At 45.3% G+C, this 27,060-nt stretch overlaps 1 protein-coding gene across 4 annotated transcripts in view; it reads left to right on the forward strand.

The window, feature by feature from the left end:
• Window positions 1–27,060, forward strand: part of shank2b (SH3 and multiple ankyrin repeat domains 2b) — a 1,028,817-nt gene that overhangs the window by 427,680 nt on the left and 574,077 nt on the right. For 3 of the 4 annotated variants that reach the window (XM_078549478.1, XM_078549479.1, XM_078549480.1), the window contains exon 12: window positions 19,239–19,545. In XM_078549478.1, the coding sequence (XP_078405604.1) occupies window positions 19,239–19,545 (307 nt within the window). Of the gene's footprint in view, window positions 1–12,002; window positions 12,176–19,238; window positions 19,546–27,060 lie in introns of those variants that run through there. The other variant, XM_078549481.1, reaches the window with a different exon arrangement.

Here is a 27,060-nt window from a genome sequence, read left to right on the forward strand (position 1 = left end):
GGCTGAAGAAGATGTGTAGCAAAAGGAGACCTCCAGATATACAATGCAGGGGGTGGAGAGGGAAGCATGCATTAACACATCTGAGAAAAATAGCTGCAAAACACAAAATATATATTATAAAAATACATGCAGGAGTTACTTTTTAACTGCTGCTTGTATCTTTCTCCGCTGTAAATGGGGCAGTCAGCAATTGAAAATTGTAAAAAATAACATCACTCACCCATTGGCAGGATTAAATCCATGTGACTTGATTTACAGGTTTACCTTGAAATGAGCGAATAAGAGTCCTATTAAAATATTTAATTAGGGGTTCTCTGCTAGTTTTAGGACCTTGACCTCATTTTGTGTACCAATGGGCAGATTGCTCAGGAGACCTATCAAAATTTGACACCTGGGATGGCTGACTCTTGGCAGTCCTCGTCATTGGTTTACAAGCCATCGCCCCTTTACCGCCAGGTTGGAACCACCACACACACACCTTCATTGCTGTCTGATTGATATGCGGTTTCTCCAAATTTTCCACCATTTTACTGGTGCTGTGGAGATGAGGTTCAAACATGCCAGTTGGTCAGGCCTCTGACAGATGCTGTGGTCTAACTGTGAAAATTGGTTAGGCCTCCTGCTGATGGAACAAAAGATAAGGCTTAACCGTAAATGACAACTTGTCAGCCATCTTATTGTAGATATAGAGATGAGGAGCAACCATTGGTCAGATATCTCTTTGCCGCCTTCAGGCAGGTGCAAATAATGCCACATCAATGCCTATTTTGGTCTACTACTTCAAAATTGCCCCAGTGAGTTCCTGTTGTTGGCGTCTGCATCAACCAGAGGTAACAGGGGTAAGAGTCACTTGGTTATGGGACTGCATGTCGGAAGTTATGAAATGGATTATCGGCTGTCTCCTTTGCCTAGTGTTGTGTTGGGTAGGGATTGACGCATGATTTGTGTACAATGGAACCTAAAAAAGGAGGAATGTTTAAATTACATATTTTCCTGAAAAAATGTATCTGTATAGCCTAGTTTTATGCATCTTACATTTAATATTTGATTTGTTCACTGGCTATGATGGAAAAATCATGTTATTCAAATCTTCATTTAAATGACATACTTGTTAGTTTGCTTAGAACATTTAAGCGCTTTACAGCTAATGAAGTATTTTTGATGAAATGTGTGAAACACAGAAGCCAGACTGTACACAGCAAGCTCCCACAAACAGCTACGTGATCATGACCAGTTGATCTGTTCTTTTTGTGCTATTAGTTCAGGAATAAATATTGACCAGGACTTTCAAGCTCTTCTTCAAAATACTGTTATGTAATATTTTATATTCACCTGAGAGGGCAGACAGGACCTTAAACTCTTGTCCAAAGGATAGGGGGTAAAGAATCAGAAGCAGGCTAGGTCAGGGTGCTCAGTTTAAAATGTTCTTGATGCTTCCATCTGTGCCTCTGAAAATGTCACCAATTATTTTCTGGTTGTGTACAATTATGTAGCAGGCTATTCATGAATGGATTAGTTGTCCTCATTTAAATGAGGCCACAGCGAATTTTCATTGCAGTGTCTTCACATGCCAGAAATATGTTCACTGAGGAAGGGGGGAAGGGGGGGCGCGAGTGGTAGTAAATGCCTTTTGTACTCTCACACGTGAAAACATATCGCAAAAAAGTTTTCAGGAAGAGGGTGAAATCTAATGAGTTTGGTTGCTGTGTAGTTATAAAACAAGGGCTGGGATTTAATGAAGCCTAGCCAAGCAGTCATGATAGCGGGGTAGAAGAGGGCACGGGACAATAGGTTGGGAGTACCCATTCTGATTCCCGGCATCAGGAAAACTGGCCGCATTTTAGTGGGTGCGTGGGAAGGGCCCTACAGGGGAAACTCTTTCGAGTTATCAACAGTCACAGATTGCAACTCTTTCGAGTACAATCACAGTTCTTGATTTTCCGGGAGTGGGACATGAACCCACAACCCTCTGATTCAAAGGCGAGGGTGCTATGAACTGAGCCACAGCTGACACCTCAGGGAGGGTCTTTTTCAACTCTTTCGAGTACATTCACAGTTCTTGGTTTTCCGGGAGTGGGACATGAACCCACAACCCTCTGATTCAAAGGCGAGGGTGCTATGAACTGAACCACAGCTGACACCTGCCCACTGGTGATGGGATGTCAACGAGGCTCGTTAATGAGCCACTTGAAGCCAATTATCCCTGAGCCCACTGGAATCGTTTGGTGACTCAGGGATTTAATGGGGACCCATGTGGGGCTACCGTGGCTCCTGAAGGCCACCCAGCAAACCCTATCCAATTTGCCTGTGGCCTCATTGGGGTGGGTGGGAGGGGGATCCCTCGTTGCCAGGCACTCAATGACCAATTGAGGGACCCGGTATCGGGAAGCAGTGGGGGGGGAGGTTACTGAAAACCACTCCCCTGCCCTTGCATCCAAACCCCCTCCCCACAACCCTCATCTATCTCCAGGGATCCAGTGATGATCTCTGGATCATCACTGCTCTCAGTGATGCTGCCGGCAATGGAGAGATGTCAGCCTCTGATTGGCCAGCGTTTCTCGGGAGTGGGATGTCCACCCTCTGGGGGCCTTGATGAGGTGGGAAGCCTAATGCTGGCCAGTTAAGTACCTAATTGCTTTTAAATTGCGCTGGGCCTCCTGGACAGAAGCAACGCAGGTCTCCCGTGGGTGAGGGGGATTCCACCCCTCAGTGGAAGCAAATTCTACCCAACAGTTTTTGGGGGGTCAATTTGAAAGGTACAATTTAAATCTCATTGGCACTGTTTGAGATATGTGTTGCTTCTGGCTCTGTGGTTTTTGGATCTGTGAGCAGGTATAAATTGGGGTTAGGTCCGCCAGTCCTGGTTGAATGAATCCCTGGAGGTTTCATCACCTGACATTGTGCATCCCACTGCCCTGCCCCCACTCTGCTGCTATTGTTTGTCCGACATGTCCATCCTCACAGTGCCCCACCTTGTCGTGAAACTTGGAAAAGAAGAAGAAAGAAATGCATTTATATAGCACCTTTCATGACCACTGGATGTCTCAAAATGTTTAACAGACACAAAAGTACACTTGGGGCAGGATTTTACGTGTCGGCGAGAAGGGGGGGTGGGGCCTGTTCGCCGACGCGTAAAATGACGCACAGTGACTTCAGGGGGAACTCCCGACGTCACCGCGCCCCATTTAAATTTTCAGGAAGGCAGGGGCGCAGTGGAATCATCTGCGCGCCCCCCCAACCTGTCAATGGCCAATTGAGGTCATTGACAGAGGCTATTAAGTAATTAAAGGACCTGCACGTCCAACCTTAAGTTGGGCGGGCAGGCCAGGAGCCCCGGCGGGAATTAGAAAAAGCATGAAACCACATCCACAGGCGGGATGAGGTTTCATGTAGGTTTTAAAAAATTTTAATAAAGTTTTTGTGAAAATTATGGACATGTCCCAATTCATATGACTTTGTCACATGAGAGGACATGTTAGGGAAATTTTATTTTTATATTTTTATATTTTTGACATTTACAGCCGATTTTCCCTGAGGCAGCACTTAGCCTGAGGGAGATGAGTGCGCTCTTTCATGCACATGCGTGAAAGAGCGCACTCTCCATTTTGGGATCCCCCCGCCCGCACAGGGAGCACATAGCGCTTCTGTGCGGACGTCACGTTGGGCGGGCCTTAATTGGCCCACCCACATAAAATGGCGCTGCACCCCTGATCGGGGGCGCCGATCAGAAGTGCGCCTGTGTGTGCCCACCATTCAACGCGTGTTCCCCCCCCCCACCCCCGACGGGGGGAGAATTCAGCCCTTGAAGTTTAGTCACTGTTGCATCGTAGGAAACGCAACAGCTAATTTGTGCACAGCAAACTCCCACAAACAGCAATGCGATAATGCCAAGATAACCTGTTTTTAGTGATTGATTGAGGGTTAAATATTGGCCAGAACAGTGGGGATAACTTCTCTGCTCTTCTTCTAAATAGTGGCATCGGATCTTTTACGCCCACCTGAGAGGGCATTTGGACCTTGGTTCAACATCCCATTCGAAAAACATTGGCCGGGATCTTTAGGTCGGCTAGCGGGGGGGCGGGGCCCGCTCGCCAACGCGTAAAATGGCGTGGGATGACTTCTGGAGGAATTCCTGACGTCACCCCCACATCTTTTCAATTTTCAGGTCAGTGGGGGCGCAGTTGAATCAGCTGTGCGCCCACCGACCTGTCAACGGCCTATTGAGGCCATTTAAAAAGTAATTGACTTAATTAATGGACCTGCCCGTCCAAACTTAAGGTTGGTGAGCAGGCTGGGAGCCCTGGCGGGCTTCAGAAAAAGCATGAAACCTCATCCATGAGCGGGATGAGGTTTCATGAGGGTTTTTAAAGATTTAATAAAAGTTAGAGTTAAAGTGATGGACATGTCTCAACCCATGTGACATTGTCACATGAAGGGACATGTCAGGGAAATTTTGTTTCTGCTCCTTGACCATCTTTAAATTTGGCACCGATCTCCCTGAGGCAGCACTTAGCCTCAGGGAGAAGAGTGTGCTCTTTCACGTGCATGCGCTAAAGAGCGCAATCTCGGCAGAGGGATTCACCCCCCCCCCACTGCCCGCCCCTGCTCCCCCCAGCGCACACAGGCCAGCCCACGTAAAATGGCGGCGCGCCCCCAATTGGGGGCACCGATCAGAAATGCGCCCGCCAGTGCCCGCTCCTGCACTTCCCCCTCTATGGGGGGAAAATTCTTCCCATTGTATCCAACAGTGCAGCACTCTCTCAGTACAGCACTGAAACACCAGCCTAGATTTTCATGTTGAAGTCCTGGGAGAGGACTTGAAACCAGAACCTTCTGACTCAGAAGTGAGAGTGCTGCCAACTGAGCCACGGCTGATAATTTTCAAGCGAAAAGACCCAATCGGATGATTCTTGACTGTCAGCCAAACAACCTTCCTTCCCCATCTCCAATATTTAATAACTAATATACAGACGTTCAAAGAAAATGGAAGAAAAAACACACTTTTTAATGCCCCTACAATTTTCTCCAGGGTTTGGTTGCAGCTGTGCCCTGAAAATTAACCATCTATTCCTGGAGACACAAGGCCAATTCCTGGATGATAATCAGGTAGAAGTTGCTATGCAAAGAGTCTGCTTCATACATAAAATGGGTGCAAAAGAAACCAATTTAGCAGTGAGATGTCCTGCATCCAATCTGTGCTTGATCTCACTGCCAAATTTGCAGGGTCCATCTTTCCGGAGTCCCGGATTTACAGTTAAAATCAGCATTAGAACCTTGATTTTGGAAATCAGGGGCCTAGCATCTTTTGAAGGATCTCTTTGACAAATTGGCCACCTCAGGATTGTCCAGCAGCCACCACTCAAAGCTAAGCCTTGGAGGTTGTTTTCTTCAAAAGAACACCTTTCTGAGGAGCCAGGAGGAGCAATTGATACCCGCCCCCCAACCCATAGTCCACTCCTACGCCCTTCCTGATGTTACCTGGGGGTTGCTGACTGAGAGGTACACAGCATAAAATTGGTCTCTTCTGTCACATGAACTGCCTGTGGAGGAGCAACCAGCGGTGATGGCTCCCCCACAATATGCATTGAGGCATAGGTGCTCTGTTCCAGATAGGTGGGTGGTGAGGAATAGAACTGGAGCTTAATCTTTACACACTTATACATTTTTATTTACAGAGACACACATGACAAGCATGCACCTCCAAACCCAGCAACCACTGTTTCAATCTGCTCCTATTTACACTCTTTTGAAGAAAAGCCATACCTCTGACAGTGCAGCACTCCCTTAGCACTGCATTGAGGCATTAATCTAGATGATGTGCTCCAGTTTCTGGAGTGGGGACTGAACCGACAACTTTCTGACTTGAAAGCGCAAGAACTACCGCTGGGCCGCAGCTGACCTGCTCCTATTTATAGGAGTACAAGTGAATCCCCAGTTAATCCACAATCAGAATACAATTAAACACTCAATTAATACCTGGGGCCAACATCTATTGATCCTCAGGTCTCTTGCTTTGGCTGGATTCACAGAGCCTGGGCTCATGGACCCAGACTAATTTCGACTCCATTATCTTCTCATGCTCTGTGCTTGCCTTGCTTCCACTTGCCATGACCTTATTGGCTACTGTTGTGAATTGAGTGATTTGAAAAGGCAGAAAGCTGATTTACATGAGAGTGTTATTTACTTTAAAAAAAAATGACTGCTAATTAGACATATTAACCAGTTAAAATATAAAATAGAGATAGGATGGTCAAATTTTTATGTCCAACCCAGAAAAGAAGCTGTGAAAATTATTTTCAAGACCTCCAAACTGACCTGAGAAGGGAATGCCATTATATCTACACCTTTTGTTCCAATAGGAAGATAAATCTAATAAGACATATTTTGGCGAGCGCTTAACTTTCCCTTCTGCATATTCAATTAGTGCTCCATGTCTCCTAGCAACTCCATCCATGGAGACATGCAAATAGCGTAAGGATTCATACAAGGTGGGTGGACCGTTTACTGCCAGGTTAAGGTATTGCAGGGTTCCAGGTATAACTGTTGATGTGCTGAAGAGTTTGGAGTCGTAGCCTTGTGGAAGGAATGAGCTTTTCACACTCGAGGGGACAGAAGGCTTAAGGCAACCAATACGTAATCCGAAATAATAAGTATCCTTTTTTAAAAATTTCCTTCAGATGCTTCAAATAATGGTGTGATGTAATGCTCGCATATATCTGTCGTTCAGCCATGCCCTGATGACACTGTGCTATATATTACAGCATGTTTATGCAAATAGTTTTGGTGGTAGAAATCTAAACAGTGAGATTTCTGATTCTTTGGGTAATGTGTTATCCTTAAAGACGTAACGCACAAAGCCAAGAGATCTCGGAGAACTGTACTGCAGTTTTCATTATTCCTGGAGCTCCATGATTGGACCTTATCACCTGAGAGGTCCATGCACAAGGTCAAAAGAGAGTGATTTTTGCAAGCAATAGTTGCTGTTGTTTATCACTATCCTGAAATGGAGTTGAAAGTAATTGAAATCTATTGTCCGTGGCATATGTTTAATCTTCCTGTGTATGTAACTTGACATCAAAGTGAGTATAGCTGTGATTTGAATGGACCCATTGCATGGTCTCACAGTCCCAGTAAGATTAATTATTTTGTAACCCTTTCAACAATTTTTTCTTGCAGTTAGTTCAACAGGCGTATAATCAAGAGAGATGGCACAAAGGTCACTTCATAAATGACTGGGGAGATGGACAGGAGTTTTCTGTATTGGGTTTGACAGTTCTGCATTTGATAAAAACACACCATAAGGACTGGTATGTGAAATGTAATCAGCACAGAGGGAAAAATTCATGTAGGCATAATTGCTGTTTATGACATACTTGAAACCTATAATTTCAATAGCTTTGCTGTTTGCAATTCATTTTTTTTTTCTTTGTAGTGCCACAATCTCTTTGTATGAAAGAATATAATCTATCTAAGTTTAGTCAATGATGAGACAAAACCAAAGGGAGAGATACCAGTAGATTCAGAAAGGGAACTTATGCCTTCCTCTCCTCATCCGCCCACACCCCGCCCCCTACCCCAACCCATATGTTAAAATGCTGCCACTGCCAACAGCCCTGGTTTTAGGGGCAGTTCTGGGATGTAGACAAGGTGCTGCTTCCTCGCTGAAGGGCAGCATCCCTTGCACTGGTCCTCTTACTGGGCCCATCTGTAGGCAACCGGTGTGAATTAACCAACTTTGCTGGTGCCCCTTGTCTCCCGATAACAGTATTTGGTTGGCCTACATCTTTATTCAAAAATTGTTTATTCACTTTGCATTGCTGGCAAGAGCAGCATTTATTCTCCATCCCTTATTGCCCTTGAGAAGGTGGTGATGAGCCTGAGCCTCGAGCTGCTGGTATAGATACACCCACAGTGCTGTTAGGGAAGGAGTTCCAAGTGACAGTGAAGGACGGTGATATATTTCCAAGTCAGGATGGTGTGTGACTTGAAGGGGAGTATGACGTGGTGCTGTTCCCATGCACCTGCTGCTCTTGCCCTTCTAGGCTGAAGAGGTTGCAGGTCTGGGAGGTGCTGTCCAGGTAAACTTCGCGAGACCTTGTGAATTGACCATGAGCTAACACCTGTTGGAAGCATCTAAACTGAGGCTAAACTGCTCAGACAGTGTAAAAGCCATGAAACCTCTGCAAAAAATTGATGTTGTTAGTGTCTGGCTGGGTAGCTTTCCTCTATCAATTGGCAGAAAAACTTCTATATTTACGAACGTACGAGTAATGACAGACAAGAGTAGACCCTTTGGCCCATCCAGTCTGTCCTACCCAACTGCTTGTACACCACAACATACATGTTCTCCACACCATCCAAAACCATCCAATCACCTGGGAGAGGTGAAAAGCCAGTTAAAAAGACAGGCCAATTTGGCAAAAAAAAGATTTATTTGTCTGTACCTGGATCAGATCTTATTAATGTGCATGGGGCTTGATTTTTCTTTTTGCTTAAAGATAAGCTTGCCCTTGTCCCCATCAGGGTTCACATTCAGGAAATAGTTTTAACTCCATGTTTTTTTTGTTGGTTCTCGAGTCGAAAGAATGCATGAACGGGCTGAATTTTACCTCAAGCAAGCAAGTCCCGCCACTCAGAAATTAACCCTTCACCGAGCTGTGAAGTTGTGGGGGAGGGGTCATTAGCATGCCATCAGGAGGCGCTCACAGCTAGGATCCTGGAGCCATGTGTCACTGATGGGGCATGTCTGTAAGGAGGTGAAAGTTTGCACCCCCGACCACTATCCCCAGCCGAGTGCCACCAAGCGCCTGATTTGACAATCTCTTCCCACCAGCTACTTCAGCCGAGAGTACAGGGCATTCCAGATTCCTGTCCAAACGCCCTTCCTGTGGCCCTAGGCTTCCACCCAGTAAGTAATAGGGCCGGTGTCGGAAACACCGTCCAATTAAGAATGGCAGCCTGCTTCCCAGAACTGCCAGGCAAACCAGAGGGGCCAATAGAGGTGGTCACTGCTGAGGCTCTGAGGAGAAGGAGCAGGTCCCTCCATGTTGAGGTGCCTTTGGAGGGCCAGGAAGACATTCCTTTCATGTGCTGGGGCCAGGCAGGCAGACCCCAGGTGATCGGAGGGGGGTGAACCCTCCAGTGTTTGCACAAGGGCCACAGGGGCGGTCATTATCATCGGTGGGCCCCTCTGTGGGCCATAAATCTTGGGGAAAGCAGGGCCCCCCCCCCCATCTCCGCCACCCCCTCCACCACCCCCAGAAGCCTCTGGGAAGCTGCCTGGTAGCTGGTGGTCTCCCAGCAGAAGGTGGTTGTTCGAATGCCAGTAAATCACCATCAATAGACCAATTAATTGCCTAATTGGCCATCGTCTCTGGTTGGCAGGTAGCAGAGCCGCTGCCATTCTCATCTTTGGCAATATCCGGTGGCAGCAGGAACATGCAGGGCTTCCCGCCTGATGCCTTTTTGCCACCATTTTACCACACCTCCCGCCTTCCAACGTGTCTCCAAAGGGCTGGCAAAATTCAGCCCAATGTTCGAGTTGCAATGACCTTTCATCAGAAAGAGATTTAAAATTTTATAAGGAAGTACAGAACCAGGGAAAGGGAGGGGGCAGTGGTCAAGGCAGGCCTCTGATAGACAAGAGAGATTAAATCAGCAATAGTATGATGGCGCAAGACAAAAAGAGTAATTAAGTAAAGGAACAAGAGATGACTCCAGAGGAGGTGCGAATGGCAACATCAGAATCATTACCTACCAAGAAAATGAGGAGCAGTAGTTATCATCTAAAGTTGCTGAACTCAATGTTTAGCTTCACATGGCAGAAGAGTCATACGGACTTGAAACGTTAACTCTGTTTCTCGCTCCACAGATGCTGCCAGACCTGCTGCGTTTTTCTAGCATTTTCTGTTTTTATTTCAGATTTCCAGCATCCGCAGTATTTTGCTTTTATGTTATTACAGTTTGCTGTAATAAAGTTCCAGGTATTATAGGGACTTTTTTTTTTATTCATTCATGAAATCTGGGCATCACTGGCAAGGCCAGCATTTATTGGCCATCCCTAATTGCCCTTGAGAAGGTGGTAGTGAACCGCCTTCTTGAACCATTGCTGTCCATGTGGTGTAGGTACACCCACAGTGCAGTGAGGAAGGGAGTCCCAGGATTTTGACCCCATGCCATTAAAGGAACGGTGACATAGTTCCAAGTTATGATGGTGTGTGACTTGATGAGGAACTTGCAGGTGGTGGTGTTCCCATGTGTCTGCCACCCTTATCCTTCTAGGTGGTAGAGGTCGCGGGTTTGGAAGATGCTATTGATGGAACATTGATAAGTTGCTGCGGTGCATCTTGTATATGGTACACACAATGCTACCACTTTGTGTCGATGGTTGAGGGAGGAAGTGAATGTTTAAGGCGGTAGGGAATACTGATCAAGTGGGCTGCTTTGTCCTGGACAGTGTCGAACTTCTTAAGTATTAATTGGGACCGCACTCATCCAGGCAAATGGGGAGGATTCCATCTGACTTGTGCCTTATTGATGGTGGATTGACTTTTGGAGTCAGGAGGTGAGTTACTTGCCTCGAAATTCCTAGCCCTGACCTGGCTCGTGTAGCCACATTATTTATAATGCTGGTCAAGTTACGTTTCTGGTCAATGGTGACCCTCCAAAATGTTGATGGTGGGGTTGGGGGGGGGAGGTGAGTGTTGTTCAGCAAAGGTGATGCTGTTGAATGTCAAGGGGAAATAGATAGTCTCTCTTGTTGGAAATGATCATTGCCTGACAATTGCTGCATGCAGGCACGAACTGCTTCAGTATCTGATGAGTGCAAACGGCACTGAACACTTCATTAGTGAACATCCCCACTTCTGACTTTATGATGGAGGGAAGGTCATTGATGAAGCAGCTGAAGATGGTTGGGCTACCTGGTTATGTTTGATGAATGCACAAATGTGTTATATTCTGCCTTTGCAGCTCAGGCATACTGGGTATATGACATCTCATTAAAAAGTCATCTGATGCAAAGATGCAGCTCTAATAAAATGACATCCAATCCATTGTGGAGGCCATAATATCACACCTTGGAGATCAGAGCAATAATGTTAGGTTTCCATTGAATGTGGAAGGCTCAGAATTACTACAGATACTTCGGAGATGGCCTAGAGCAGAACTCAGCAAATAATTGGAACGTGTGCTACAATATTCTGTTTATTCTAGGGCTTTTTTAAAAAACTCGGCTTTCTAAAAATCCATGTTGAATTCTCTGCAAATGAAAGACAAGTTTTTTTAAAGAATAACCCTGTGCTTAAAGTTGTGGCAATTATGCTTTAGTGTCTAAAATTGGAGTCTACATCAGAGCTGAAAATAGAACTATTTTATAATTTAATGACAGAATAACAATAAATAAATCTCAAAACCTCCTTGAGAATGCTAATACTGGTAACAGTACTTTGTATTCATCTTGCTTTGCATAGAATATTAATTGTGATTTAAAAATGCACAACAGAATTTTGAAACATTTAAGTCATCCTAAGGGACTGTCAAAGAACAGAAAAATCTCAGATACTCAGTTTACTTTCTTAATTGAATAACTTGAATGCAAATAGTTACAGCTCTGTGAATTAGTAGATCAGTGCTGCAGGGAAATGATATCTTGATCAACAGATAAATCTCTTTACAGGTTAATTTAGCATGGATGAGTTTTTAAAAATGTTGTAAATAGATTCCGTTTATTTAAGATTTGCTTCGCTTTTTTTATTTGGCGGTAGATCAAGCAAACCATGTTACAATGCACACATTAACAGGGTCAACTATTATTCCGTTCATAGTTGTCTTGACCCATCTGTTTGCATTTGTTCATCAGTTCAGTACTTAATGCAATACAGCGTATAAAGACTGTGCTGGCATTCACATGACTAATACTCTGAAACACAGCAAGGCTTCGAACTGCTCCAGTCTACGCACAGTCGGTTCCCAGCTGACAGACAGAATGTGGGGTGGGCTTTGTCACCAGACTTCTTCTGGATTTTGCATGCCCAGATATATTTGCAACCACTCCGTGCTCAGGAACCTGCTGTTATTTTTAGGGTTCTGGCAACTAAAGCATATCGAAACTGGGTAGTGGCGAGCTGAAAGTGGGGAAATATGAAGTCTTTGTTGAATGCCTTAAAGATAGAAGGTAAGCGGGCTGTGCAAAAAAAAAGAATATTCTGGCAAACGTAAGAAGGGATCTGGAATTGTGATAATGTAACGTTCACATTTTAAATGAAGATCCAAGTGGATATTTCAAAATAACTTTTTACGGTTCCGTTTTTACAAAATGTTTGATCAATGTTCAATTTGATCCTTTCATATCCGTGAGTTAATTGAGCATGCCATACTTCTCTCTTCATGCAACTCCGCACATTACGAGGGTATGACACCCTAGTGCTTGCAACTGATTGATAAAAAGGGGAAGAGACTCCTTGCCCGGTTACTTATTGTGACTGATAGTGCGAGGCACTGCAACTGTGACTATCCTGAGAGATTAAATGATACTGTAACTGCGACAATTAGCTGGGGGGAAATGTGTTTTATTATTCATGTACCTGCTGAGAAACAACAGTTTCTAATCAGTGAAACAAGATTGTTAAATGCTTCAATGCAGGTGTGTAATGTTTTTGGCAAGTCAGCACCCAATTAATTCATTCATTATAATTTCATTGGAAGAGAATAGTTAAATTTAGCCTTTTTAATCTGTATCTGACATTAATGTGCAAATAAGAATGTTTAACAAGGCTATTCAAATATAAAACCCCACAGTGTGGGACATTCTGAATGCAATACTGAATTTAACAAAAAAATTACTATAGTCTCAGAAATCTTCAGAGGAATATAGCCTCATTGCTTTGTTGTAGAACATATGAAGGTAATGACTAGGAGCATTTAAGGAGCTTTCTTTCCTCAGGGATTATCGGTTTATGTTAAATGTGACCATCACGAAATGTTTTAAAAAAAATACAAGAAATGCTTGATCAAAAATGCAGAGTGTTGATCCGGAGAGCTGATCACTGGCAGAAGTCTTCTGGTGCTGGTCTGTGACTGTGACAGTGAGCATGTGGATTAATGTATGTTAAAGAAAGCGAGACACCCACATACCTGATGCCTACGCATTACATAGCTGGAAAGACATATGACTTTCAGCAGAACGGAAGTCAGTTTGAGGTGTGGAAAAAGTCCTTTAACAACAATCATGAAAATTAAGAACCTTCGTACTGTTGAACCTTGCTGTCACCAGAGCAAATAGAAAGCTGTGGAAGAAGGCAAAAAATAATTGTGGATTTGGAGTGAAATGTACCACAAGTCTGCCTGATGCTGCAACTCATTTTCGTATGGAAAACATCCCAACTCCCAATCCAAATATTTTGCCTTAAAGCACAGCGACGAATGATATTGGCATCTTTGGGACATTTCAAATTGACCTGCTCACTGCTGATCCAAAGGCGTGCCAAACGAAATCTTCACTAGCTCACACTGAAGTGAATCGAGAAATGGCCCATCGTCTGGAAGACTACTGAAGAAACGCAGCTGATTGGCAGTGGATATAGAATTTTACTCACTTTTGTGATGTGCTGACATACCAGACCACCATCCTGAACGACACAGCCGCCATTTCACTGAGTTTATCGCAACAGGTGGGGCTTTTTTTCAGTGTGGCACCGGCTATTTTAGAGAAAGAAAGATTTGCAATTATAGAGTGCTTTACACCATCACCGGACGTCTCCAGGTGCTTTACAGCCAATGAAGTACTTTTTCAGTCACTGTTGTGATGTAGGAAAAATGGCAGCTAATTTGCCACACAGCAAATTCCCACAAACAGCAATGTGATAACGACAAGATAATATGTTTCTTGTGATGTTGACTGAGGAAATATAATGGCCGGGACATCAGGGATAATTCCCCTGCTCTTCTTCAGAATAGTGCCAGGGGATCTTATATATCCACCCGAGCAGGCAGGTAGGGCCTCAGTTTAACAGTTCATCTTGAAGATGGCGGGCAGAATTGTCCCAGATTTGCACTAAGTGCGATAGCGGGTGGGAAAAAGGACGTTCTACCCGCCGGTCGCAACTTTTCGCACCATATTGTCCCGAACCCGCCTCATTAATTATGCAGCCAGTCTCACTGGCGGGCGGCCTCTGAATTGCCCATCAGGCCGTTACCTCACCGCTTCCTCAGTCCGGGTGCCGTATCTAAACTGCAGCCGCGCACACAGCTCTCAATGTTTGCAGCCCAGGACTGCTCCAGTGAAGACATGGCCCTGAAAGCCAAAAAGAGTTCAGTGACCCATCACTGGAATACCTTTCGGAGGCCCGCCGGGATGTACTCCCCTTTCGCTCTGGCCGCGGGAGGGTCCAACAATCTCACTACTCCCAGATTGAGACCACCCCGTCAACTACTTATGCTGCTTCCTACCCTCCTACAAGCTCACCAGGTCAAACTTCTATCTTTCCATAATTTCTCTCCTATCGCCCAGCATGCCCTCTCCAAGGCAATTTAGTCTATGAGGCCCACCTCCTGCTCTCTTGACCTTATTTCTACTAAACTGCAGACCACCCAACTTCCCCTCCAGGTTCCCATGTCAGCTCGTATCATTAATCTCTCTCTGTTCAGTTGCTATCCTGCTCTCCTTTTAAATCTGCTGTCACCACCCTTTCTCTTCAATAACAAGCACTTGACCCCGCCATCCTTGCAAATTCCCATCCCATCTCCGACCTCCCTTCCCCCTGCAAAGTCCTTGAATGTTCCATTGCCTCCCAAATCCATGTTCATGGAACTTGATGTTTGAATCTGTCCTACCTATCATCTGCCTCTGCCACAATACCAAAACATCTCTTCTCAAAGTCACATATGGCACCCTGTGTGACTGTGATGAAGGTAAACCATCCATCCTGGTCCTTTTCAGCCTGTCTGCAGCCTGTGATGATTTTAATCACTCCACCATTGGTAACTGTGCCTTCAGATGTCCTAGGCCCTGAGCTCTGGAAATCCCTGCCTGAACCTCTCCGCCTCTCTCTCCTCCTTTACGACCCTTCTTAAAATCGACCTCTCTAACCAAGCTTTTGGCTATCTGCCCTAATATTGCTTCCTGAGTCTCAGTGTCTAATTTTGATTTATGGAGCTCGTGAGAAGCACTTTGGGATTTTTTATTATGTTAAATATGTGATATAAATGAGTTATTGTTGGTAAGTTTGATTTCTTCGCTTTTTAGTTTGATAAAACTTGGAGATCAGACGAATTCCAACAGAGATAATGGAATGAATCATAAGCCTACCCCAGTATTCCTATTAACCCTAGTTGTTTAAAAAAAAAACTGTAGATGCTTCTCATTAGAGATTGATCCAATTGTGGTCTAGATTTCTACAGCCTTTAGAGATTCAGCCAGAAGGAAGGGAAAGGATGTCATTGTAACAGGTGTAACATTCCACTGTGCATCCTACAAAAAAAAAACCATTGCTTAAGGAGTGTTCGTTTTATTTTTCAAATGCAATATATGTTACTCTCCCTTAGCCTTCAAAGAGAGATGTCTTATACTTGGGTATAGTTCCATAAGTGCCGATTTCCCTCTACCCTTCATGTGTCAACCCAAAACAGCAACAACCTACATTTATATAGCTCCTCTTTAGCATAGTGAAATGTCTGAAGGCGCTTCACAGGAGAGTTTTCAAGCAAAATCTGGCACCGATCTATTATTGACATCCGTCCATCTCGGAAAACGATGGACTGCACCCAGGGTGTATGTCACCTTCTGTTGTGGCTGTAGACACCCAATTCATGAGTGGCAGTCCCTTCCACAGCTGGCACAGATGAATAGCATTGGCCCATGGTCGACTGATGTTTTTTCCTTCTGGTGGGCTCTCTTTTCTGCCACCTGGTCATTTCTTTTTCCCTCAGATTTTTCCACACCCTTCTTAACTGCTTGTCTCCAGGCACTTCAGTCAGTGGCGAGGATTTCCAATGCATCGACTCTGATCCCAGTCACCTTTAAGTCTCGCTTGCAGACATCCTAGGCCTGTTGGTCTCATACCGATAGCAAGCTTGCCATAGAGCCTGTCATTGGAGATGCAACCTTAATCCATTTGGCGTACATGATGCAGCCAACAGAGTCACCGCTGACTCAAGAGAGCAAACATGCTGGGGATCCCTGCATGCTGGTGTACTTCTATACTCGGCACTCTATCTTGTCAGGAGATGCCCAAATTTATCTGAGGCAGCGGAAGCTGTTCAGCCAGTTTTCTTGGCTTACATTTATTTTCCATGCCTCGCTACTGTAAAGGATGATGCTGAGAACGCAAGCCCAGTTACACACGAAGCTTTGTGTTTTCAGTTACTTTGCTGTTGGTCCACACTCGACTTCCCAACTTTGACATGACAGCTGTGGCCTTGGCAATCCTGGTGCTGAGTTAGGCATCAAGGTGCAGGTTGCTGGTAATTGTTGATCCAAGGTATGTGAAGCTGTTGACGACCTCCAGGGTGAGGTTGTCAGTGTTGATGGAAGGTGGAGTCTCCACAAGCTGGCCCATAACTTTGGTCTTCCTGATGCTGATTTTTAGTTCAAACTCTTTGGAGGCCTGGGAGAACAAACTGTTGCAAGCGGGCATCAGTATGGGATGCTACGCCATGTCATCAGCAAACAGCAACTCACAAACTAGGACATTACGCACTTTGGTTTTGGCGTACAGACTTGTCAGGTTGAATAGCTTGCCGTTGACTCTGGCATGCAGGTAGACACCCCCATTTACATAAGGAGATATTAGGGCAGGTGGCCAAATGCTTAATTGACCAAAGGAATGGGTTTTAAGGACTGTCTTAAAGGAGGAGGAGAGAGGCAGAGAACCAAATGAGTGTTGACAGATAATTCTCTAATGGGGTGGGAGTTTGGGTGGGGTTGGGTATTCTTCTGGATTCGCCTTGTCCTTATACTTGCAACCTTGACTGGGTAACAACTGTCATCTGAGAAGTCCAGCTAACATTTTGTTTTTTATTCTCTTCCTGGATCAGAGATGATGCCTCCAATTGTAATATTCCTACTGCTGTACTGATTAGATCACTCAGCATGGACCAGAAATACAACCCAAACCCTCCTTTATAACCTAGTACCACAGTGAGCAGTGTAGTGTTGCTCTAAGCCATTGGGATGGCTCTATTACAAGAAGTTAAAACCAACATCATAACACACAATCCTAGTCAGAAATGGCATTCAATAGTTAGATAGTCCTAGTACTTGTTTCGCTTTGTGACTTCTGTTTTAGTTCAGTCTGATTTAACTTTTCTGGGTAGTAGGGGGATCTATTCATTTTTTTTGCTGTTAGTTTTTGATATAAAGAGACTCTTAAGATCAGCCAAGAAATTTTGAACAATCCCATTTGTACTGGCCGTTTGGAGCAACATTAACAGTGCAGTAATAAATGGTGCTTTGATCTGTGCACATTTGTGTCAATAAGTGAACTCGAGGTTTGAACGTATAGCTTTGTAAGCCATTCTATGTAAATCTAAAATTGAATTGTCAATGTCTGCCTGCACTGAGTCGAATATGTGGCCTTAAGGAGACAATCTTTGAGTGACCCAATATTTCAAGTATTTAAATTTGGAGACTCGCAGATGGTGGCTTGAAATGCAGATTGCAATCCTTCTTTCCAAAAGACTCCCTTGCATCAGATAATTGAAGATTTTTCCAGTCTCAGCCAGCCAAGAAACTAGAACGACGTCTGATTGTGAACTGTTGTAATGGGAGGAGCGAGTAGGAGAAGCTGATCTTGGCCAACTTATTACACTAGAACCTATACCCACCTGCCTGTTTTATGGTGAAACAAATGTTGCAGATTTGACCAGGTGTCCTGACCAATGGATGGCCAGGGACCTGTGCGGTGAGGAGGTTAAGAAAAACATCTAGAGAAAAGGAAAGAGAACATTTCTGAAACACTCAGCAGGTCAGGCAATATTTGGACATAGATGCTCATGTGCTCCAAATATATTACCTTTCCTTCATCATTGTTGGGTTGAAATCCTGAAATTCCCTATCTAACGGGAGCACATTCGCCACATGGACTGCAGTGGTCCATGAAAGGGACTCACCACCAGCTTCTCAAGGGCAACTAGAGGTGGAACAGCTTAGCTAGCAATGCCCATATCCTGAGAATGCATTCATAAAGAATTTATGGAAAGAACAAAGGTGGTAAAATTTTGGCTGTGGACTTCTTGTCAAAATAGGCCTTCACCCAAAACATAACCCACCTGTCCTCTCCACGGATGCTGACCATCCAGCAGCATTTTCTACATCTGTTTCAGATTTCCAGTATTTGTAAATAGTTTTTTTCTTTTTGTCCACAGAAGAGGCAATCTGCTTACCAAATGGTCATGATGACATGTTACTGTGCCACTGACTTTTTGATCGTTCCACATCATGGTAGATATGGAGAAAGGATACTGAATGTTTAAACGCTCCTGTACCAAGGGCTGTGCTCTTTTTTTATTTGTTCATGGGATGTGGGTGTCGCTGGCAAGGCCAGCATTTGTTGCCCATCCATAATTGCTGCCAAAAACGTGGTGGTGAGCTGCCGCCTTGAACTACTGCAGTCCATCCAGTGTAGATACACTGACAGTTAGGCAGGGAGTCCCAGGATTTTGACCCAGCAACAGTAAAGTAATGGTGATGTAGTTCCAAGCCAGGATTGTGTGTGACATGCAGGAGAACTTGCAGGTGGTGGTGTTCCCATGCATCTGCTGCCCCTAGGTGATAGAGGTTGCAAGTTTGGAAGGTACTGTCAAAGGAGCCTTGGTGAGTTCCTGCAGTGGAACTTGTAGATAGTATATACTGCTGCCACTGTTAATCGGTAGTGCAGCAAGTGAATGTTAATGGAAGGGGTGCCAATCAAGCGTGTTCCTTTGTCCTGGATGGTGTCAAGCTTCTTGAGTGTTATTGGAGCTGCGCTCATCCAGACAGGTGGAGAATATTCCATCACTCTTCTGACTTGTGTTTGGAAGATGGTGGCCAGGCTTTGGGGAGTTAGGAGGTCAGTTACTCACCAAAGAGTTCCCAGACTCTGACCTGCACTTGCGGCCACAGTATTTATATGGCTAGTCCAGTTCGGCTTCTGGTCAATGGTTAACCACCCCCCCCCCAGGATGTTGATGGTTACGGTTTTAGAAGAGAAAAATGTCGTGTGAAATCTTAATCTTGTCTTAATTTTCTTTTTCCTGTACAGTGCCATTTCGAGAGGCACCGACTTACTCAAATCGGAGGAGGGGACCTCAGAACACCCTTTCTGCACCACGGGTCCTGCTCCGTTCAAACAGCGACAATAACCTGAACATTAACGATATCCCAGACTGGACGGGGAACAAGTCTGCCACTTCACATCGAAGCCTTTCGCCACAACTACTGCAACAGATGCCGAACAATCCCAATGGCACTATAAAAAGTGGGAGCGGTACCCATGGCTCCCGAAGCCGTTCGCCATCCCTGAATAGGATCGGAGAGGAGGTTCAGAGGCCACAGCACAGGCAGATCAGGTACGGAAACTTCGCTGCATGATAAAGTACCGATGGTCTTAATTGTTAACTGATCTCATGGACCTTGGGACGTGAGATGCAAAGGAATAAAGCAGTGGGGATTTATTTAACAGTGAGTTGTTAAGATCTGGAATGTACTGCTTGAAAGGGTGGTGGAAACAGATCTAATAGAAAGTTAAGGGAATTTGATAAATACTTGAAGGGGAAAAATTGCAGGGCTGCGTAAAAAGAGCCAGGCAGCTGGACTAATTGGATAGTTCTTCCACAGAAGCAGGAATGATGGGCTGAATAGTCTCCTCCTGTCCTGGGAAGGTTCTATGATTTGTGATTTCACCACCCCGCCACCTCCAAATTTTCCTCTGCGCTCACCTCCGTATACTTGACGTTGCTCTTCTCCACATCATCTGAGGAAGCAAAAGAAAAGATTACATTACACCGGTCCTCAATTTAGAAGGTCTTTGTCAAAAGTTCCTCTCAACCCCTCAAAAGATGATCAGACTCGGAGGCTCGAAACATGTTTTTTATTTACCAGATAACTTGTCTTGGCTTCCCCCTTCCATGTCTATTAGTTTCCCAAAAATGCATTTAACATTTTGTTGAAGGACTCACTACCATCTCGTTTTGATGTTCCACTTGATGTCCATGCTCCGAGAACACGATAACTTACAAACACCAAATACTCCCTGTGCTTTACTCATTTAAACACATGTCCATTATCTCTACCCAGTCCCCTTGCTTCAAGCAATCTACTGCTGACCTATTAATGCCTTAATAAGAATCAGATTCCCTCTAAGCTTATGGCTCACTACCAAGTTCAAACACGAGATATGAAGTCTACCTTCTTAGCTCAGTGCATTTATGGTGGCAATCAACCTCATTGTTCTCCTCTGTACCTTCTCTGGAGACCCAGTATGCTCCTTGAGGAGTGGGGAGCAAAATTGTACATAGCATATCAAAAGAGGACTCACCAAAGTCCAGTCACTGCGGAATTGTCCTGGCATTGCAACCTTCACTTGCTTTGGCAAGAAGCCGTTTGATATGGCACTGGACCTTCATGGAAGTGATCAACTATCCTTCCAAGATTCTGTCCCTTACTGGCACCTTTAACCTATAGCTAAATAGCCTCTGGCTTACAAATTGATTTGTGTTGGTTTGATAGGAATAATCCCTTTGCCACAATGGGCCTCATGTACCTGACACCAGTGAACAGCATTTTAGGGATCCTGGAAGAGGGCAAGTGATCAGGAGAAGATGGCGTGTGGTTGAGGGGTGGTCGGTGGAGAGGGGCACTAGCAGAGGGAAAGTGGCAGTGATTGGCAGATGAAGGGGCAGTGATTGGGTGTGGAAGGGGCCAGTGATTGGGGGTTGGGAGGTGGGGGAGGGGGCAGTGATTGGGAGGTGGGGGAGGGGGGCAGTGATTGGGAGGTGGGGGAGGGGGGCAGTGATTGGGAGGTGGGGGAGGGGGGCAGTGATTGGGAGGTGGGGGAGGGGGGCAGTGATTGGGAGGTGGGGGAGGGGGGCAATGATTGGGAGGTGGGGGAGGGGGCAGTGATTGGGAGGTGGGGGAGGGGGGCAGTGATTGGGAGGTGGGGGAGGGGGGCAGTGATTGGGAGGTGGGGGAGGGGGGCAGTGATTGGGAGGTAGGGGAGGGGGGCAGTGATTGGGAGGTGGGGGAGGGGGGCAGTGATTGGGAGGTGGGGGAGGGGGGCAGTGATTGGGAGGTGGGGGAGGGGGGCAGTGATTGGGAGGTGGGGGAGGGGGGCAGTGATTGGGAGGTGGGGGAGGTGGAGATCAGGAGATGGAGGGGGAAAATGACTGGGAGAAGGCAGAGACAGGATGGGGGACAGGCAGTGATTGGGTGAGGAAGAGGGCGATGATCTGGACAGTGGGGAGACAGCGATCACAAAAGGAAGGGGGAAACGCACAGGGGAGAGTGGTCTTGTAATCTGGAGAGGGGCAGTGATTGGCAGTGGAGGGGACAGAGACGGGGAGGGGCGAATGATCAAGGGAGGGAGGGACCAGTGATCAGAAGGGACAGGGCATTGATTGAGAGGGACTGTGATTAGGGGAGGCTGGGGGTTATTGGGTGAGGAAGGGGTAAGCAGTGAGTAGGACAGGGCAGCGATCAAGAGTAAATCTTTCTATCAGAATCTAAAAAGGGATTAGCGAAAGCAATCGTGGGTCCCTTACAGGAGAAATAAGCAAATGGTAGCGACATTAAACAAATACTTTGAAATACTTTGTATCTGTCTTCACAGTAAAGGATGCAAAAACATTTCTGGAAATAATGGGGAACCAAAAGTCTAGTGGAAATTAGGAATTTATTAGTAGTAGTAAAATAGTACTGGAGTAATTAATAAAAAAAGACTTGCATTTTTATAGCACTTTTCATAATTTCTGGACATCTCAAAGCAAAATGAAATGCTTTTTGAAATGTCGGAAGTGCAGCAGGTAATATGCGCTCAGCAAACTCCTACAAATAACATAGTGATAATGACCAGTGATGTTTTTAATGATGTTGATTGAGGGATAAACATTGGCCGGGACACCAGCAATAACCGCAACCCCCTCAACTCTTCTTCAAAATAGCGTCATGGGATCTTTTACATCCGTCCGAGCAGGCAGATAGGGCCTTGGTTTAATCTCACATCCAAAATACAGCACTTCCAACAGTGCAGTGCTCCCTCAGTACCGCACTGAAGTGTCAGCCTTGATTTCTGTGCTCGAGCCCTAGAGTGATACCTGAACCGTGAACCTTACGATTCAGAGGCGAAGGTGCTACTGACTGACCCATGACTGACACACAGATTTGACGGAATATCAGTTGACAAGTCCCTCGAACCTGATCGCCTGTGCTCTAGAGTTTTAAAAGAAATAGTAGCTGCACTGGTTTTGATCTTCCAGGATTTCCTAGATTCTAGAACAGTCTCTATGGATTGGAAGTTGGCAAATGTAACCCAGATGTTTAAGAAATGAGGGAGAGAGAAAAAAACAGAGAAATATAGACCAGTTAGCCTGACATCAGTAAAGAGGGAAATGCTACAATCTATTATTAGGGATGTTGTAACAGGGGCACTTCTAAATTGTTTGGATTTGTGAAAGGAAATTTTTGTTTGGAAAATCTGTTAAGGGGAAACCAGTGAAGAAGTGTATTTGGATTTTCAAAAAGCATTCAATAACACAAACTTAGAGTTGATGGGTTTGAGTTAATATATCAGCATGGATTGAGGATTGGTCAATGGAGACTGGAAATAAATGGTTTGTCTTAGGTTGGCAGGCTCTAACTAGCAGTGTACCACCAGATCAGTAGTTGGGCATCAGTCATTCACAATCTATACCAGTGACTTAGATGAGGGGGCGGAGTATACTGTATCTCTGATGATACAACGCGAAGTGGGAAAATAAGCTGTGAGGAGGACGCAAGAGGCTGCAAAGAGATAAAGACCCATTAAGCAAGTGGGGGAAAAAGGCATGGCAGACGGAACATAATATGGGGATGTGTGAAGTTATCCACTTTGGAAGGAGAGATCGAAAAGTAGACTATTTTTAAATGGTGAGAAACTGGGAAATGTTGGTAGTAGCAGGCCCTGGGTTGTCTTGTACAGCAAGCAATTAGGAAGGTAAATAGTTAGCTTTTGTTACAAAGGGATTGAAATATAAGAGTAAAGTTGTCTTATTGCAATTGTATAGGGCCTTGGTGAGGAGATAAGGAAAGAAATACATGTCATAGGGTGAGTTCAACAGAAGTTCACCAGACTGATTCCTGGATGAAGAGGGTTGTCCTAAGAGGAGAGATTGAGTAGACTAGGCCTATATTTCCTGTAACCTAGAATAATGAGATCGCATTGAAACATAGGGCTGGATTTTATGCACCACTCCCCACCAGCATGTTTGAAGGAGGTGGGGAGCTCATAAAATGTAACGTGTGGCCTTGCCACCACCTTCCATCCTGCCCTTGATCTACCTCGCGTTATACAGAGGGGCGGGTGCGGTGGAGGTCTCAATTGGCCAGCCTGCCCTTGGACTTATTGAGGCTCTTAAAGTGGCCAATTAATGGTCACTCAAGTGCCTATCCCATCCCCGCAGCTATTTTACCCACGACAGTGGGAAGCCCAGCAGGTTTTTTTAGGTGAGGTGGTGTCAGGCAGTGGGCGGCCTCCTTTGAGAGTCCTCTGTGCCCATCGGAGGCATAACCCCACTTTAACCCTCCCCAGCCTCTCAAACCCGGCCCCGTACCCCCTCACCTCCCCCTCGCTGGGGTCTGCCAGCCAGGGCCAGCTAATACCCCAGACTTAACTGAGGTCCAGCCTCCATACTCTCCCCTTCCTCGGACACTGCCTGTAGTCCCAGCAGTGGCCACCTCTCAAACCTGCCGCTGCTGGATCTACAGAGCAGCCGGCCAATCGGATTGGCCAGCATATCTCTAAGACCTTAGTCAATTAACACCCTGCCAAGCATAAAATGGCTGGGGGAGGCAGCCGATCTTTTGGTGAGTGGGCTCCCAACCAACTTTTTCATCGGACGGGGGCAGGGAATACGGCATCCTGTAAAAGCCAGCCCATAACGCTTTTAAGGGACTTGACAGAGTAATTGCTGGGAAGATGTTTTCCCTGGCTGTGGTGGGGAGTCTAGAACTATGATTCACAGTCTCAGACTAAGGGATCAGCCAATTAGGACTAAGATAATAAGAAATCTCTTCACTCAAAGGGTCGAGGATCTTTGGAATTCTGTACCCTCCAGGGTTATGGATGCTCTGTCACGAAGTATATTCAAGACAGAAGTCATTAGATTTTTGTATACCAGGGGTTTTAAGGCATGTGTGGGAAGGTAAAATTGAGGTGGAAGATCAGTCATGATTGAAGGGTGGAGCAAGTTTGAAACATTCCTGCTCCTATTTCTTGCGTTCTTATGAGGGAGGGGACCTGATCAGGGCAGTGATCGAGATGGGGGAATGATCAGGAGGGAAGCTATTGGGCCCAGCACAAACTGATCACTACAGTGGGGCCAGTAGGAGCTCCCCCTGCATCTCCCAACTCCACATTCAGGATCCTACAGAGCAACCCCTTCAACAAAATCATGAAAATGGAGCTCCCCTAATTAATTTTCTAATGGCATCACCGACGCAAGCCAGAAGTAAATATTTAACTCGACATTCATTTTCATTCTATCTCCTTGTTCTATGTCACAATGGCTATCATTTCCCAAACTTCTCATCAGTGCCACGGGGCAGAATTTTTCGCTGAGCGGGCGCGCGCGTGCCTGACCTGCTCGAGCGTAAAATAATGCGCGGCGATGTTGGGTGAGCGTCCCGACGTCATCGCGCACTCGCACGATACTTCAATGGGCGGGTGCATTAGGGAGTCGGCAGCGCACCCGCCGACATTTAAAAGGCCTATTAAGGCCATAAACAATGTCATTAAATGAAAATTTTCACTGCCGGCCCAACCTTACGGCTGGCGGGCAGACAAAAAGGCCAAGCGGCCTTTGCACTTTTTAGGAAATATCATCCAGCGACAGATGAGGTTTCCGACACCAATTAAAAATAAAATATAAATTTTAACATTTCATTAAGAACATGACAGAGTCACGTGAGGGGACATTTTTTTTTAACAATTTAAAATTGTTTATTTTTAATTTTTAAACCCTTCACCTTCCTGAGGCAGCTCTGTACCACAGGGAGCTTTTCCAGCGAAGCTGTGAGCTTGCCCTCTACCCCCCTCCTCCCACACAGGCAGCGCTGCCATGCACGTTTCACGCTGGGCAGGCCTTGATTGGCCAGCCAGCGTGAAATCGCGGTCAGGCCCCAATCGCAGGCGGCAGTCGGCTTCCCGACCACTCCTGCCCACCCCCACTGAGCCTGCCCGGCGAGGTAAAAATTCTGGCCATGAACTTAATGCCGACCATAGTGGCAGGTGAACACTTACTGCATTTGTCTGAAACCCCTGTCTCTGCTTTTTAGCCTGGTTAAAGCAGCAGAACGAGAAATATCAAATAAACGTGGTTATGTCAAGCACTCATCCACAAAGAACATGACTAACCTGGTTGACCAGCATATCATGAACCAGAACACTGAGAAATCTCCTTTCCGCCCGATTGAGCAAGTTGAGTTTGTCTTGGGGACTGATCATTTAGTCATTTTGGAGCTTTGTACAGATAGCCTTAAAGCCACGGCTTAAATAAGATGACTAGGAGTGTGCCAAAATAAGACTTCAGAGCTCACCTTGGGAGGCCATGTGGTCATGGGTGAAGAGGACATGGCAGGCAAATGCACAGGCTGTGTGCACCCATCTCAGCACCAAGGCAAGTGACCCAAGGCTTTCGAGATCCAAGGTGATAATGAAAAAACGTGGTCCAACATGAAAGTTGATGGAAAGATGTGGTCTGCTTGAGATCTCTGCACTCCTCCAATCCTGGCCTCTTGTGCATCCCTTTTTTAAGGGATGTGTGTTTGATTGATTGTGTTTTCAGCAGTTTAAGCCCGAAGCTCTGGAATTTTTTCCCTGAACCTCTCCTTGACCTTCTCTCTCCTTTAAGACACTTCTTAAAACCTTCCTGGGCACCTATCCTAACATCTCTTCCCGTGTCTCGATGTCAAATTTTGTTTAGTAATGCTATTTTGAAGTGCCGAAGGATGTTTTCACTAAGGCACTATAAATAAAAGTTATTGTTTGTCAAAAGAGAACTAAAATGCATCAGATTGTAATTTCCTACATTACAACAGTGACTACACTTCAAAAGTACGTAATTGTAAAACACTTAGGGGTGTCCTAAGGTTGTGAGAAGTGCTATATAAAAGCAAGTCTTTTCTCTTTTGTACACAGCCATCATTTTCTGTCTAAATGATACATATTAATAGCTTTGAAAAGCCTTTATCTCTGACGGTTTATGAGTTGACTGCTGAGAATAGAATGGTATTGTTTGTGTGTTTAATGACTGTATAATTCTAGATCAAGCACTGTGCCAATTAATGGCAGAGGTTTTGTTGCTGGGACTGAGAATTAAGTTGGACCAGATCATTAGTGCCACCTTATCCTTGAGTTAGATTTTGGCACAGCTAAACCATCACCTACGGTGACTTTGTCACCTTTGACAACACAGTCTGCTTCAGTAAGCCCAAGGCTCCACCCAACTTTTCCTTACCAACCTGTTGCCTCCTAGTGGCACTGGTGGGTGTGGGCAGGACTGCCAGGGTGGGAGGGAAGGATAATTCTTCTCATTCGGACAGAAAGCATGCAGTGTATTTGAGAAATAGGTACCAGTTATTCCACCTTGGGATGTTTTACCACATTAAAGCTGCAGTATACATTTGTTGGTTGTTATGCTGCTATAAACTCACATACCAGGGATCTCTTCAGCAGTTTGAAAGTGTGTTGTCATTAACTGCCTATGGAGGGAAATATAAAATCAGTGACATTTCTAAAACAATTAGTAATAATTTGCTTTATTCACTTTCTAATCTGGTGCCTTATTGAAAATAATTATACAGGAGGACCGGTAGTCAGGAGTGGTGGTGTT

This window comes from Cetorhinus maximus, chromosome 9, assembly GCF_964194155.1.
Source record: "Cetorhinus maximus chromosome 9, sCetMax3.hap1.1, whole genome shotgun sequence".
Taxonomy (NCBI): domain Eukaryota; kingdom Metazoa; phylum Chordata; class Chondrichthyes; order Lamniformes; family Cetorhinidae; genus Cetorhinus; species Cetorhinus maximus.